Source organism: Leptodactylus fuscus, chromosome 3 (genome assembly GCF_031893055.1).
Source record: "Leptodactylus fuscus isolate aLepFus1 chromosome 3, aLepFus1.hap2, whole genome shotgun sequence".
Classification (NCBI taxonomy): Eukaryota; Metazoa; Chordata; class Amphibia; order Anura; family Leptodactylidae; genus Leptodactylus; species Leptodactylus fuscus.
Genome location: NC_134267.1, coordinates 47,009,223 through 47,025,964, shown reverse-complemented (window position 1 = coordinate 47,025,964; position 16,742 = coordinate 47,009,223). Strand labels below are relative to the sequence as shown.

The 16,742-nt window shown below is 42.6% G+C and overlaps 1 protein-coding gene across 1 annotated transcript; it reads right to left on the bottom strand.

The window, feature by feature from the left end:
* Nucleotides 1-434: 434 nt before the first annotated feature.
* Nucleotides 435-15,141, bottom strand: RBBP9 (RB binding protein 9, serine hydrolase). The gene is made up of 6 exons (XM_075267511.1): nt 15,119-15,141; nt 12,614-12,807; nt 10,147-10,189; nt 4,108-4,213; nt 3,591-3,676; nt 435-774 (listed from the first exon to the last, which is right to left on the bottom strand). Exons 2-6 carry the CDS (start codon nt 12,734-12,736, stop codon nt 548-550), a joined length of 585 nt encoding a protein of 194 aa, XP_075123612.1. The 5' UTR covers nt 12,737-12,807; nt 15,119-15,141; the 3' UTR covers nt 435-547.
* Between the last annotated feature and the right edge of the window lie 1,601 nt (nt 15,142-16,742).

Below are 16,742 nucleotides of genomic sequence, written 5' to 3'. Positions count from 1 at the left end.
AGTCGGTTACTTTGGACCAATACATGGAACAGGATGGAATAATAGATGTGGAGAAATGAACCTGTCAGGTGATTTCTGAGAGCAGCATATGATCGATGGAGACACTGAGTTCGGTGAAACAAAGGTTTATATGATTTGGAGCACAATTTCTAAATATTAAGTAGAATAAAGCTTAACAGGACTCCAAGGAAGGACAGTAAGAGTCCTGCCCATACACACTGATACAGGGAAAGCAGTCAGTCATCCTGTGTGGGCAGGAGATCAGAATTCTCACTGTTTTTCCTTGGAGTCTTGTATGAAATTCTGCTCCATATATTCCTATATATCACAGAGCTCAGCTTCTCTCCTATCACGTTCTGAGTTTTATTATAAATTGTGATCTTATAGTAGCAGCAGCTTTTCAAAATGAGATTTTTACATTTATTTATAGCTTTAGTAACAGATAAGGATAGAAAAAGAGAGCGGACTTCTAGTCTTCATTCCTGAAATTCAGACATGTTGTGATAACACAGCAGGTAATATCTGGATACATAGTGCAGGTTTGTGTTTACACCGGAGTAGGGATAAGTTTCTTTACTGCAGCCAGCAGGTCATGAAACTCTGTATTCTGAAAGTGTCCACGATCGGTGTACTTGTACAGCTCTGCTCCCAAATTATCGGCAACCGCCTGCTGCTCGCTCCAGGGTAGGAACGGATCATCCGTGGAGCCAAACTGAATAATATGATGGCAGTTTGATTTTATCTTTTCCCATTGCCAAGGGCGATTGAAATAACCTATGAAGAAATAAGAAATTAGTTTACTAATAGCATTATCAATTTATCAAAGTCGTTCATAGGAAATTGTCTAGACTTACGAAGCAAGACTATGTCATATTATTGGGAGTCACTCAGGAGATATTACCCTTTCAATACGCTGTGTGTTCTTGGTAGTGAAAAAAACTTGATCTTTAGGTAAGGGGAAATAATCTGCAGCAAGCAATGTCTGCTAGTGGTTTATTTCCCTCTCCCCATTTAGATTAAATGCATGCTCAGGCAGACTTGACATGGCTTCTTTCTACCCAAGTGCATTATTCACAGCAATACATGTCAGTGCTTCTCTGTAATGTCCTATATGATGTGATCCTGCTGATGCTTCTGAGTGACAATGCGTTAAGATCATTCACATGACTGTTTCATCCGCGTTTCCTGAACTGACATGACTTGTGTGAACAACACACGTTACAATGCAATGAGCTCCCGAGTGGTTGCAACGCCATTGTACTGAACTCACAGTTTTAGGTCCATTTGCTACAGTTCCAGCATTTAATACTGACCAATATTTAGCCCGTCTCATTACTCCTCAGAGATCTGTTTGTGTTCTAGAAATCCAAATACCCTGTAAAATAATGAACACTTGACTGGGGCAACAGAAGGAAGACATGCTAAACTTCCCTTTTCGGTAATTCAGTAGCAGGTTTTTTGGATAAGCCTCCACTGCCCCAAATAGTGGAATGGGGTAGCTTTTGCTGTAGGACATGAAGTCACTGTAAGCCTCTTGCTGCTTGTAAGCTTTGAATTGTAAAGGTTAAAAGCCATTGAATAAATGAACACAATTCACTATGCTGGTACTGTAAAATGCGGTGGACTAGGTGCTGCCAGCTAACCTGACATGTATATGCCACTTGCATCTCCAGCCTTAGACCTCCTACACAACCGTGCGGATCTACAGTGTTGGCCAAAAGTATTGCCCCCCCCTGCAATTCTGTCAGATAATACTCATGTTCTTCCAGAAAATGATTGCAATCACAAACTCTTTGGTAATATCTTCATTTATTTTGCTTGCAATGAAAAAACACAAAAGAGAATGAAAAAAAAGTCAAATCATTGATCATTTTACCTAAAACTCCAAAAATGGGCCGGACAAAAGTATTGGCGCCCTCAGCCTAATACTTGGTAGCACAACCTTTAGACAAAATAACTGCGCACAACCGCTTCCGGTAACCATCAATGAGTTTCTTACAATGCTCTGCTGGAATTTTAGACCATTCTTCTTTGGCAAACTGCTCCAGGTCCCTGAGATGTGAAGGGGGCCTTCTCCAAACTGCCATCAAGAGATCTCTCCACAGGTGTTCTATGGGATTCAGGTCTGGACTCTTTGCTGGCCACTTTAGAAGTCTCCAGGGCTTTCTCTCAAACCATTTTCTAGGGCTTTTTGAAGTGTGTTTTGGGTCATTGCCTGCTGGAAGACCCATGACCTCTGAGGGAGACCCATCTTTCTCACACTGGGCCCTACATTATGCTGCAAAATTTGTTGGTAGTCTTCAGACTTCATAATACCATGCACACGGTCAAGCAGTCCAGTGCCAGAGGCAGCAAAGCAACCCCAAAACATCAGGGAACCTCCGCCATGTTTGACTGTAGGGACCGTGTTCTTTTCTTTGAAGGCCTCTTTTTTTTTTCCTGTAAACTTTTCCCTTTTCCCAAAAAGCTCTACTTTTGTCTCATCTGACCAGAGAACATTCTTCCAAAACGTTTTTGGCTTTCTCGGGTAAGTTTTGGCAAACTCCAGCCTGGCTTTTTTATGTCTCTGGGTAAGAAGTGGGGTCTTCCTGGGTCTCCTACCATACAGTCCCTTCTCATTCAGACGCTGACGGATAGTACGGGGTGACACTGTTGTACCCTTGGACTGCAGGGTAGCTTGAACTTGTTTATATGTTAGTTGAGGTTCTTTATCCACCATCCGCACAATCTTGCGTTGAAATCTCTCGTCAATTTTTCTTTTCGGTCCACATCTAGGGAGGTTAGCCACAGTGCCATGGGCTTTAAACTTCTTAATGACACTGCGCACGATAGACACAGGAACATTCAGGTCTTTGGAGATGGACTTGTAGCCTTGAGATTGCTCATGCTTCCTCACAATTTTGCTTCTCAAGTCCTCAGACAGTTCTTTGGTCTTCTTTCTTTTCTCCATGCTCAATGTGGTACACACAAGGACACAGGACAGAGGTGGAGTCAACTTTAATCCATTTCAACTGGTTGCAAGTGTGATTTAGTTATTGCCACCACCTGTTAGGTGCCTCAGGTAAGTAACAGGTGCTGTTAATTACATAAATTAGAGAAGCATCACATGATTTTTCAAACAGTGCCAATACTTTTGTCCACCCCCTTTTTTATGTTTGGTGTGGAATTATATCCAATTTGGCTTTTTGACAATTCTTTTTGTGGTTTTCCATTGAAGACAAATTAAATGAAGATAATAATACCAAAGAATTTGTGATTGCAATCATTTTCTGGAAGAAAATGAGTATTATCTGACAGAAGTGCAGGGGTGCCAATACTTTTGGCCAACACTGTAAGTACATTAACATGCATTTTTAAAGGGGCCAGATACATAGCCTCATTTTTTTGCGACCATGTATCTGTGCCGTACACAAGAACCACAAATTATGAAATGTCCTATTTTTGCACCCATTTTGCGCACAGAAATTAAGGGGATCATACAAGTCTATTTGGGGATCTGCGATTGCTGATGACATGAACAATAGTCACGTGAAGGAGGCCTTTTGTTTTAAAGTTCTTTAGATCCCAATATTATATAATCTGTAACATACCGCTTTCTTTTTCATTCTCATCTCCCAAGTCAGACGTGTATGCTCCTACTAGAATGATTGCAAAAACTTGATGCGTTTCAGCAAACCTAAAGTACATGGAGATAAACATCGAAACGGTCATTTAGAGAATAAGGAAAGTCTTCAAGGTCTTTTGTTAATTTGACAACATTCTGCAATGTTACTTAGCGAAGGCTGGGTTCATATCTGTGCTAGAGATTCTGATGCAGAAACCACCGAATATTGGCAGAGAAGAAAGTCCTGTGGTAGACACTCAGCTGACCCCATTATAGTCAATGCGGTTCGCCGGTGTCCGTGTGTGACCGTTGCTTTAGTGGTCTGGCTCTCCGTCGTTTGGATCCGTCGGGGGACCCAAATGACAGAGACCACAACACTAGTGTGAACCTTAGCATAAGATCATTTGCATGTCTTATTCAGGAGATTCTTCCATACATCTTTTCAGATCAAAAGGATCAGAATGTGGCACAAGGGAAAAGGGAAGGGCCATACAGTAACCTACCTCATAGCGGCAGCTGCTCCAGAACTGTGCCCAATGATGATAGTCCTGCTGTCACACTGCAGTTCTGATTCCATGAATGGCAGCCATATTGATTCTCTTGCTGTAACTACATATCGCAACAAAATATTTTTATATGATTATAGCAATAGTTTGTCTAAAGCACCATGTCCATTCAATGCAGGGATAGAGTTGAAGGTTAGAAACAAAAAAATGAATGCAAGTTTCTCTAAGCATCTTGGTAGTGACAGTCTGTTGTCATGATTGGTGGTCAATGGATGTGACCATGAATACAGGAACTTGCATTATAAGTTGTATTTGCATATGTCACAAGGTATGACTTGCATGGTATGACGTGTTGCTGAGTACATGTTGCTGTAACTGGTGTCAGTCATCACACCAGTTTCTGAGCTATAGCTCTTAGTAGATGGAACTGTGTTGTTGTACCTATGAGTTGCACCATGGGAGAAGTTGTGTTGCTCTCCTGTAACCCACTGATGTCAGTGGTTGCCCAGATTACCCACTCCCCTCCAGCCTCCCACTTTTGGAGGGGTGTAAGTGGTTGGAGAGATTTCGTGAGAGGACCAGCATCTTGCTGCTTTCAGAAAGGGAGACTTGGATAGATTGGGGAAAAATGAAGCATTGCACTGAAACGTTAACTGGTTCTTGGAATCTGAACAACACCAGTATCCTATACAGCAGTGACATGAATGTGTGGTAAACCCTTGTGTTAGTAGACATGGTGTCTGTTGCTGCTTGTATCTTCCTGTTTGTTGCTGTGAAGACTTCAATGTAGTAGAGAACCCTGCAGTGAAGTCCTAGGTGTCGTCCTTATGCAATTCAAAAGCTCCAGTAGGCAACCTGCAGTGTGACTGGGCAGTGACTATACAAGGGCTGACAAAAAGAGGAATGCGTCTGCCTCTGAAGACTACGATGTTGGCCGTGTCTAGGTGAGTGCCATATTGCACATCATTCTCCAGTGCCTATGGACCACTATGTATGGGACCTTGATGGCACTTGGCAGCACTGTAAGTGACCGTCTACTTCACCCCAAGTGTGAGAAGGAGCGTTATCGCAAGTCCTTCCTTCCAACCGCGACCAGGCTATATAATCTACATCATTCCAAGCGAAGATCACTCCGCACAGAGAACTAATGATTATGACTATGAAGTCTTCCTTCTTCTGTTCCTTAGCTGCTATGGACTCCTAGTATATCTTCTCTTCTCAGCTTATGTGTGTCTACGTCTGTAATATATTACTGTGTATTATCCTGTATCTGTATTACCATGCTGCTGTAACATGCTGAACTTTCCCCACTGTTGGACTATTAAAGGATTATCTTATCTCTTTACTGAAACTGAAGCACGTAAGGATGTGCTTATTTTTAGCTTTCAAAATAGGAATTCAACGTTCAAGGAGAAAAAAAAAACAGTAAAAAAAAGTAAGCTTTTATGAGTATACCTTTAGGCCCTATGTTGTTGAAACAGGATGCATTCACACAAAGGAAAATGCTGAGGAATTTGGTGTGGAATTTCAGCGCTGAAAAAAAATCTAGCAGAAAAAGGAACCCATTGAAGTCAAAGGGAGGCTTTTTTTCAGCGCTGAAATTCCACACCAAATTCCTCACCATTTTCCTGTGTGTGAATGGACCCACACCGTTTTTTTTTTTGTTACAGATTTGTTGTTGCAGTTTTTTGAACCATAGCCAGGAGTGTATTGAATACACAGTAGACGTATAAGCACTTCCTATAAATTTCCCATTTCTTTTGTAGCCATTATTGGCTTTTGTTTTAAAAACAAAACAAAACAAAACTGCAAAACCTGCACTTCCACAATGTGGCCCATTAGGCTAGGGCCTTACGTTGCGGAAAAGCAGCTTTTGTTGCAGATTTTGCTGCTTTTTTTTTTTTTTTTAGCCAAAGCCAGGAGTGGATTGAGCAGAAGGGAAAAGTATATGAACGTTCTATATATTTCCTATTCCTTTTGTAGCCATTATTGGCTTTGGCTCAAAAAAGCAATAAAATCTGCAACAAATTGCCCACAGTGGAAACGCCGCAGGAAAAATCATTGTGTTTTACAGTCATGATGACTCTAGCGAATCCCATGCCCACTTTGCAGTAAAAACCACTATGCGGACACGCTGGAATTTCCAGCGCAGTTTTGGAAATCACAGCATGTCAATTATACCTACGGAAACGTTGGCGGTTTCCCCATGGGTATAATTTTAACAGGAAGTCTGTGGAGGAAAACTCTGCAAACTTTCTGCCTAAAGCGCTGTGGGACGAACTGTGATACATTATTGCCATGGTTTTTCCCACAGCGCTTTTTTGCTGCGGGATGTCCTGTGGGGCCTTAGCCTAAAAAGGATTTTTCTGCCCCAAATTGACTTTTCTTACTGTGATCTGTAGGGGTCTGACAGGTCAGCTAGTCCAGAAGCTGCAACAGTAAAGCTATGGGGCTGCTATGTCGCTCTTATTACTTGAATAGCTGCATGTGTTCCCCATACACTAGTATCTTATGGCACTCCAAGGCTACTGGAACAGTCGATCTGTGTAGGGTCCTGGCGTTGGACCCCCAAAGGGCACATATTGATAACTTTGGCTTGGCTAAAAAAAAACAGCAAAATCTGCAACAACAAAAAGTTGTGTTTCCGCAATATGGGCCTCAGCCTCATTGTAACAGTTTTACTGTGTTGGTCACCCAGGCAAAATACACCAAAATTGTAAGGTACCCCTAAATGCAAATTTGGAGGAAATACAATATTAGCAAGCATATTAGCTTTTTGTTGTGTCTCTAATTCCCTAATGTCCAAGCATATGTGCACTAAATGTGGACTTGGTTGCTGCATAAATGGACTGCACTGGTTGAATAATGTAGTATAATAATGCCACAGGATACAGCGAATTGTGCCAACAGGAACCTGGCAGCTGTAGGCCAAAAAACAAACACACAGGTTATATTTGTTTGAGGATTAGATTTTGTATGTGCTCAGTGAAGATTTACTACAGAAAATGTTATTAACTTTATTAAATATATTCACTAAGAAGTACAGAAGTCTTCCCTTTGTTTCTCTAAACATTGCATGCTAAGAAATATTCTGGAATAGCAGTTCATATGGATGTATTTACTGCATATCCATTATAAGACCATATTCACATGGGCAGTATTTCTATCATCAGTTATCAGCCAAAACATTCTGTTCTGCTCTTCTGATCTGTCACAACAAAACGTAAAGCCGATGGAAGAGACCTTCCGTTTTTATTTCAACACTGACGGATACAAATAGAGTGACATGATTCATATGAGTGCCTACACTGCGGTGGAAGGAGGCGTCCAGCTGCTCTTTGAGGGAGTGCAGGTAAGTACAGGAGCATATTACACTGTGTGGAGCACATTATACTAGGTTGGGGACCACTGTGGAGCACACCGCACTGTCTGGGGGCCCCTTCACTATTTATATCACACAGTATCTGTTTTATAGGAGACGTGATATTAGTACAGGCTGTAATAACATTGCCGGTCACTATAAAACAGATCCTGTGCAATGCAAATAGGGAACATTAAGTGTTCAAAAGTACCAAATGCAAACTATTACCTTGCAGTACCAAGTTGTTTGTTTTATTGAAAGCTCTGTAAAGCCCTATTCACACGACCATATTTTATGGTTCCGTAACTGTCTGCAATTGTGTATCCGCACAGTATTAAAGGGATTCTACCATTAAACTACTGTTTTTCTCTAATTACCACGTCAGAATAGCCTTAAGAAAGGCTATTCGTCTCCTACCTTTAGACGTGGTCTCCGTCGCGCCGTTCCATAGAAATACCGGTTTTAACCGGTATGCAAATGAGCTCTCCGCAGCAATGAGGGCGGGCCCCAGCGCTGAAAGGCCGATGAGCGCATCCCCATTGCTGCCCGAGAGCTCTTTCCTGCGCCGCCTCCTTCTTCTGCAGCAACGCCGCCTCTTCTGGCTACTCTTGCTCTTGTAGTTCGATACAGGAGCATAGAGAGGCCACCCCAAAATGGCCGCCGGCCGGCTCCTGTATTGAACTGCAAGAGCGGCTACCCAAAAATGGCCGCCGGCTGTATGGTTTCCTTTTGTTGCTGCACTTTATTGAGTGAAAATAAACTCTACCTTTGTTTTGGACTAAAGAAACTGGACTTGTGTGTCTATGCCACCCCACCTAGCAACCCCAGACCCTGACAGTATCCTTAGAATAAAATCTGCTGCACTAAGTGCCCATGACACTCAGATTAGCACTGCTTCAGCTTAACAGGCTTGTGACAGGGAGAACATACAAATTCCTTGCAGATGTTGTCCTTGGCAGGATTTGAACCCAGGATTCCATCACTGCAAGGCTGTAGTGCTAACCACTGAGCCACCGTGTTGCCCCGATTAAAGGTTTTTCACGACATAAGCCCTTAAATAATGCCTAATAAATAATATCAGTAATTAAATATAATGGGCTACCCCTGCTGCTAGAATACTGCCTACCTGTAATGCTCAGTGACAAAACAATTTTTATGATAAGACCGAAGCCTTAGGCTACATTCACATGAGCAAGGTGCAAAATGGCCATGAAAAATTTTCATTTTTCATGGCTTTTTTTGTGCACCTGGAGAACAGTTGCTTTCACAGATCTCTCATATGTTATAGTGAACTGAAGAATCTGTAAAAATGGACAAAAATAGAATGGACAGTCACAAAACAGTCATGTTAATAGCCCTATTCATAGGTATTAAATTTAATGCATCTGGTATTCAGTGTTGTATGACTCTATAGTTGCCTTCCCCATGCTGTTATTGGCCATCCCAAGTGGGTGTGAATTAAAGGCACGGGCGGCGCACAGGGGACATGTGGATGTTCCCCCATGTGCCGCCTGTGCACTGGCCATGCTTCTGTAGCTCCTTTCATTAAATGGATAGGAGCCACCGAAACAAGGGCAGCAAAATACGTCAGGAATACGACCTGTTCTATATTTTGTGGCTCGGACTGTCGGTCTGCACACGTAATTCACAGTTATGTGTATGGGCCCAAAGAAATGAATGAGTTAGTGTGCTATCTGTGAAATACATGGATAACACACTACTGAGCATGACCATGGTAGTCCACAAGTGGCCTAAGGGTAGCAACGCATGACCATTTGTTGTAAAACTTGGTCTGTGTGATAGCCATACTTACCAGCTTAAACTTCATGCTGGGAGTGGGACTTCTGGCAGTATAATTACCTATGATGCTAGGAGTCCCTGCTTCCCAGCCACATACTGTAACGTAATAATTATACGTCACAGTAAAGCCCCACGTTTCAGAAATATATAGTGTTTTGTTGCAGATTTTGCTGCAGTTTTTTGAGCCAAAGTCAGGAGTGGCTTCAAAATAAATGAACTTCTCCCTACTGCCCAATCCACTCCTGACTCTGGCTCAAAAAGCCGCAGCAAACTCTGCAACAAATAAGCGCTGTGATCCAGAATATGGGCCTTAGCCTTCTAGCGAATCCCATTCACACATTGCAGAAAAATATGTGCAGTGGAAATGCTGCGATTTCCAAAACATGCACGATTTTGGAAATTATACCTCTGGCAACACTTGCAGTTTCCATAGATATTACTAAGTAAAAACTCAGCAAAAGAAAACTGCGGCCTTTCAAGGAAAAAAGTGCTGCGGGAAAAAACACAATACATTGTCACCATGGTTTTTCCTGCATCACTTTTTCACTGTGGCCCACTATGTGGGGCCTTAGCCTTAAATGGTGTCATCTGTTGGACCGATTACCATGTCCATAACATGGAAAGATCACACATGAATACACATGAATGCTTGATCCATGTACTCAGTAGGGAAAGGGGATGCTGTTGCTAGATCTCTGGTACCTTATCTCTTTTGAGACATCTGCTGTCAGGCGAGTCAGGAAACCACCATACACATTAGATGGATGGCCTATGGTTATGGGGTGAAGTTCTGAAGCTAGCAGTTTTAAGAAATGGTTCAATAAGTGCATTGCAGTACTACAGGCAAATGTATACCATATACTGTACATACTTACATGGATCAGGCATGTTCTGGAGGGCACACTTAAAATTTGAAATCTGCAAAGAAATCATGGAATATTGTTACATATCACTATTAGGTTACATAGCGAAAAAAAAAAAAAAGCTCTTCTGCAATGTGGGGCCTTATACAGTGGCCTACTGACTTTCTAATATAGCAATAATGGTCATGAGTTACCCAAAATCTCTTAGTGTATGCTCACATGGTGGGCTTGCTATGCTGCCACTACTAAGATTTCCTATTTCCATTCACTTCAATGGGAGGTTCAGGCGAATGCTTTTTTAACCATGTTTCATCCATTCAAAGTCAGTCTGCGTGTTGGTTGGACATGTCGGGTTTTTCTGTCCGCTTGAAAAGTTGGACATCTTTACATGCGGACAGTGAAGGAAGGGCACAGAGTGCAAAAGAACGCACCCGATTGCCATTTAAATAAATGACAGGTGTCACGGACACAGCTAGTGTCTGTTCCTAATGTCCGTGCCAGATTTTGAACGGACACTAGGAGCGGACACTACCTGTCGGACACAGACGGTTGCGGAACCATCGTTCCTTCCTCAGTGTCGTTCCTTCCTCAGTGCACTGAGGAAGGAACGATGGTTCCGCAACGCGTCTGCGTTTTTTTAGGGGGTTTACATTTCTTTTCTTTATTTTGTGATTGACATCAAATTTTTTGTCATTTTATGATGTTTTCTGATTAAAAGTTATATTTTATCATCGGAGAGTTGCCAGAGAAATTTGTTTTTGCCATGTACAGGTATGTCATTGGTTGTTAAGGAGTTAAAAGACAGCTCTTTGAAGGGTGCACTTTGACAAAAAAAAAAAGGTCACTAGGTCACTCAATGTTCCTACAACAGAATTTAATAGGTTTTGTAACAATTTTTGTAGACTCCCCTTAAGGGACATATACTGTAGCTATTTTTGTCATTTCTCATTGTTTTTTTTTTTTGTTTTTTTAGTTTGTTTAAACCCCAAAGATTATAAATCATTATGGATTTGTACATTTCGCTTTGTTGGGGGAAACACCCCTAGGAGCACATGCTGTCGCTTCCAAATTAAAACAAAATGGTTGGCCGTACGGGAGAACACAAAGCCACACATACTCAGATGTATATCAATATGTTCTAAAGTTTATTACATATTACTTAGCTTTTATAGAGGAATAATGGCTGTATGCTGACAGGGTCTGGGGTTGCTAGGTGGGGTGGCATAGACACACAAGTCCAGTTTCTTTAGTCCAAAACAAAGGTAGAGTTTTATTTTCACTCAAAAAGGTAGTGCAGCAACAAAAGGAAACAATACAAAATTAAATCCCTGCCCAGCTAGGCTCTAACTAAACATAGAATAGGTTACCTCTCCTAGAATAACAGAAATCCAAAAACCAGTAGAATCATTCAGGACACAGCTCCAAAAATATAACCTCTCTGTCAGCTCTCCATCCAAGCTCTGCCCAAAGTCTGCTGCTGGAGCTGGCTTCTTAAGCTTCCTTGACGAGGAGACTCTCAACAGCTGAGTCGCTGCTGGAACATCCCCAAAGTGTGGACTGGAGGGGGGTGGAATGACAGGTCCCACTACCAACCTACCTGCCATTCCTAAAAAATCCAGCCCAGTAACCGGAACTTTGAAATAACCCTCAGCAGACAGAATTATCTGCTGAGAAACATTCTTTCTGGCGCTCTCATTCAGTGGTCGGACCCTCACTGATCCACAAGTTATCCTCATATCCTATCATTACTGTGTAATATATTGATAAATATTACCCACTTTTTCCCCTGATTAGGCAGTTTAGTTGTTGATGTTGGATCGTTGATACAAATAATGTCCTCGTCAATTGGGCAATGCATGATGGTGTAAATGTACAACTAGTTTCAGTACATTTCCTATGGGCACAGATATTAGTGTGGTTTTTTTTTTAAGCATTTTAAACTCCTACACCCCAAATAGAAAAATTCCTCCGCTGGCTTGGTGACGTAAACAGCTGCACCTTTTGTCATTTGCACAGCCTGTAGCTATAGGAGGATCTAGACAGAAAGCTCAGTGATAGAATTAACACGTCTCCAGGTGCCATCTCTGCATTCATTATGGTATTTACATAGTGCCAGCATATGCTGCAGCCATGTACAGGAGTTATCAGTCTGGCCCTGTCCTTTGTAGGGCTCCCAATCTAATTACCTCATCCCATACACACAACAGGACTGTCTCCTAGAAAGCTAATCACATTAAGCAAGTTTGTGGATTCCCATACAACCCTATTGTATGTTCTTACTTTGGTCATTAACCCTGTAGTGTGACATCAATTTTGTGCATTATCCCTGTACTTTGACATCACTGATTGCATTATCCCTGGATTGTGACATCAGTGTTGTGCATTATATTAAAGGTTCCTAGAAAGCCAATTCAGGGACCTCCATACCCCACTATTGTATTGTCTGCAGACTAATAACATGCTTTGTGTATTTTCTCACCTTGTCAAGTTTCTTTTTAGTCCAACCATACCAGATACAAGACTCCACATTCCCTCCCCCATTGCCGGGCACTATGACAGCTTTCTCTGGGGTAACTACGGCTGCAGCTGATCCTTCAGACATTGCTACACATTAAAGCCTCGTGTGCAGGAAGTGCTGGGACTCAGGGAAGTGCATCATGGGAGTTGTAGTTCCTTAGTACAAAGAAATACACAGAGTACTAGTAGGGTATATTCACACACAGCATACTACATCTTACAAAATCTCATCCACATGCTGCAGAGAAAACAATCTGCAGCTGAAATTGACTTGTGATGTAGATCTAACATCTGCTGCATGGGGTAGCAGAGACATAGCAGGTGCTGCAGGGCCCAATAACTAAGGGGCCCATTTTCCCTGAGACTTACAATGATAATAGTCATAAGTGTGGATGATAGAAGGGGATGTGGATAACTGAGTGCACCTCCATTATTCTACTGGGTTATGATGATGCCTGCATATGACATCATTATAATTTCCTTCTTCTTAGGGAGCGTTCACACTACCGTCAGTGTCCGACAGCTAGTGTCCGCTGCTAATGTACGTTCAAAATCTTGCACGGACATTAGCAGCGGACACTAGCTGTGTCCGTGACCTTTTGCATTCATTTAAATGGATATCGGGTGCGTTCTTTTACAGTCCGTGTCTGTCCTTAACTGTCTGTTCCCAAAGATGTCCGACTTTTCAAGTGGACAGCTAAACCCGACATGTAGGTTTTTCTGTCTGCTTGAAAAGTCGGACATCTTTGGGAACGGACAGTTAAGGACAGACACGGACTGTAAAAGAACGCACCCAATCTCCATTTAAATGAATGCAAAATGTCACGGACACAGCTAGTGTCCACTGCTAATGTCCGCACAAAATTTTGAACGGACATTAGCAGCGGACACCGACGGTAGTGTGAACGCTAACATCACTATGTGCACTGTCCCCGTATTGTGATATTACTATGTGCACTATCCTCATACTGTGATATCACTGTATATTATCCTTGTATTGGAACATTTATGTAACATTCCCACATTGAAATCTGCAACAAACAAAATGTTTTTATTTTTTCCTGCTGTTATTTTTCAGTAGAACTACTACATATTATTTGCCCTAAAAACATATATGGAAGCAAATTATCCATTATTTGCTAATATATTACATAAATAAGCCACATTTAGGGCACAGCCCAGTGATGACATGATCTGTAATGCCCAGCCATCAGACAGTGGAGAGATAGCAGTGCTGAAATTAACGGTAACAATAGCTCTGGCACATACCGGTAAAGCTGACACTGTGCTAAATTCCGTGTTCTAGCAGTATATTACAGTTTATTGCCAATATCAGGGGACATGATAGGTCCTCTTTAAAAATACTTGGCACGTCCTCAGATCTGCACAGATTTTTTTCTGCAAGTTAGGGAGCCTTCACACGGAGTATACGCTCTGTTCATTCTGAACGTAAAACGTGTTCAGACTGAGCGCGTAAAAACCAGCTCCCATTGACTTGAATGGGTGCCGGAATATGAGCGCTACCCATTGAAATCAATGGGAGGCTTTTTTCCCTATTGCTTTCAATGTGATACGCGCTCATTCTGAACGAGTTTTACGTTCAGAATGATCGGAGCGTATACTCCATGTGAAGGCTCCCTAAGAATGGGTTTTCTAAAACCTCATTTACTTGACTTGAACTGCTGTAGATTTTTGATGCAGAATTCTGCACTGTAAGTCGACATCTTCACATGTATTTTTGGTCAGTCACATTTCCGCGCCGTTTAAATCTACAGGAAAGTACAGCACTGCGGTGGTTTTTTTGCCCACAATGTGTGACTGTACAAAATGTCATTAAAGGGGAAAAGTCATTTTTAGCAAAGCACATACTTGCATAGTCTTTAGAAAGGCTATTTCACACACAACTTTTGTATGTAAATTTCCTCAATAGTTTTTTTAATAATTCCATTTATATTCATATGCTAATTAGCCTTCTCCATGCACTCTGGAAGTGTCTGTGAGCACTCTCTATGTGTATGAGAGCAGAGAGGCTGCTGTGCTGATGACTCAGTGCAAGCTAATTAGCATATGAGTAAAAGCTGACTTATTCAAAAACTACTGAGGCAATTTACATACAAAAGGTACTTGTGGAATAGCCTTTCTAAAGGCTATGCAAGTATGTGCTTAGTTAAAAATTACTTTTCCCAATGATAGAGCCCCTTTAAGGCTGAGGCCGCACCTGGCCTAATTGCGGCGGGAAAATATGTAGCGTTTTACAGTCACTGTGTAGTGGATGGGATACTACCGTGTTTCCCCGAAAATAAGACAGTGTCTTATATTAAATATCCTAAATATAGGACCTGTCTTATTTTCGGGTGATGTCTTATTACAACCGGCAGTCATGCCGGCACTTCCTTAGTGGAGCGTCAGCATGACTGCCGGTTGTAGGTAGTGTAGTGTAGGGGAGGGGGGAAGGTATTATACTTACCTTTCCCTTCTTCCTAGCAGCGCTGGTGCTGCTGTTCGTCCCGGAAGTGGTGGGCGGGGCTTAGCGGAGCTTTCGTGGGTGGGGCTTAGCAAGCTCCACTTCACTGACACAGCAGCCGTGCTCTGTGTGCACAGGAAAGCCGGCTGCTGCCTCTTCTGTATGGCAGCTGCTGTCTCTGGGATGAGCTGGGAGAACTTATCCTACAACAGCAGAGGCAGCAGCCGGCTTTGCTGTGCACACAGAGCACAGCTGCTGTGTCAGTGAAGTGGAGCTTGCTAAACCCCGCCCACAAAAGCTCTGATAAGCCCCGCCCCCCGAAACCCCGCACACCACTGCCAGGCATGCCTTATTTTCGGGGGATGCCTTATATTAGGCAATTTAACAGAAACCCCCGAATGCCTTACTTTCAGGGGGTGTCCTAATTTCGGGGAAACACGGTAGTGACTCCCATCCCCATACTGTGGTAAAATACACACAGGGTACATACGGCTATTTCCAAGACTGTTGCGTTTTTGGAAATTACAGCATGTCAGTTATACTTACGTAAATACCGGTGGTTTCCCTATAGGTATAATTGAAGCAGAATGTCCGTGGAGGAAACCTCTGCAAATTTTCTGTGCAAAGCTCTGCAGGAGAAACTGCAATGCATTTATTCCTGCAGTGCCTTCATGTTTTTTGCTGTCCGCTTGAAAAGTTGGACATCTTTGGGAACGGACAGTTAAGGACAGGCACGGACTGTAATAGAACGCACCCGATCTCCATTTAAATCACTGCAAAATGTCACGGACACAACTAGTGTCCGCACAAGATTTTGAACGGACATTAGCAGCGGACACTAGCGGACACCGACGGTAGTGTGAACGCCCCCTAAGGTTAGGTTCAAACATGCGTTGCAGACTCCGATGCATTATAATCTATGGGGTTTGCAGGTAACTGCTTTTTAAGCGGACAGGGTTTCTGTCTTTTGGGTCTCCATGTGTGATTCTGTAGCTAAAATGAGTGCGGTATCTGCACGAGTCATGTGGAGAGAAAAGTAATTCAAGCAGCACTTTTCTCTCTGCATGATACGTGTGGACACTGTGTGGAAAAGACACTGGCCCTATTATAGTCTATGGGGTCCGTGTGGTTCCATTGCTCACCTCATTTTAATGTGTTGGGTATTTCGTTTGAAGGGTCCCCAAGCAGACTCCCACAACGGGATACTGAACGCAGATGTGAACCAGGCCGTAGCCAAAAACTAATCTTGCAGTGTTTTTCCCCAGCAGTGTCTTACTGAGGTGCATTAACACAACCTGCCTTTATTCCATAGTAATATGTCCTTTCTGTGAAGCTGAAGTACAGTCAGTAAGCAAGTCTTGTGTTGATAAAGTCTAATCCGTATACAAAAGCCACTTATAGCCATGAAAACATACATCTCCATGGTAACCTCCTATTTGCCCACACACCCCAAGGCATAGCCTCTAACTATGGAGAACTGCCCAGCGTGATGACGTCAGAGAACTGGCAGGGCCTGTTCCTTCCCACACAGGAGCTGCGCGCGGCTCTGGCTGATGATGACGTAGGTGTACGAGTAGGGAGGATCCTGCTCCTGATTGGCTGGCGCACACTTACGTGGCTGGTGGCT

What these genes read in the sequence shown, in the direction of transcription:
- RBBP9 (XM_075267511.1), bottom strand. Translation starts at nt 12,736, where the DNA reads ATGTCTGAAGGATCAGCTGCAGCCGTAGTTACCCCAGAGAAAGCTGTC. An exon ending in GGAGCAGCTGCCGCTATGAG is followed by an intron (nt 3,677 to 4,107) that starts GTAGGTTACTGT and finishes CATGTACTTTAG; the next exon opens with GTTTGCTGAAACGCATCAAG. An exon ending in TGAGAATGAAAAAGAAAGCG is followed by an intron (nt 775 to 3,590) that starts GTATGTTACAGA and finishes ATTTCTTCATAG; the next exon opens with GTTATTTCAATCGCCCTTGG.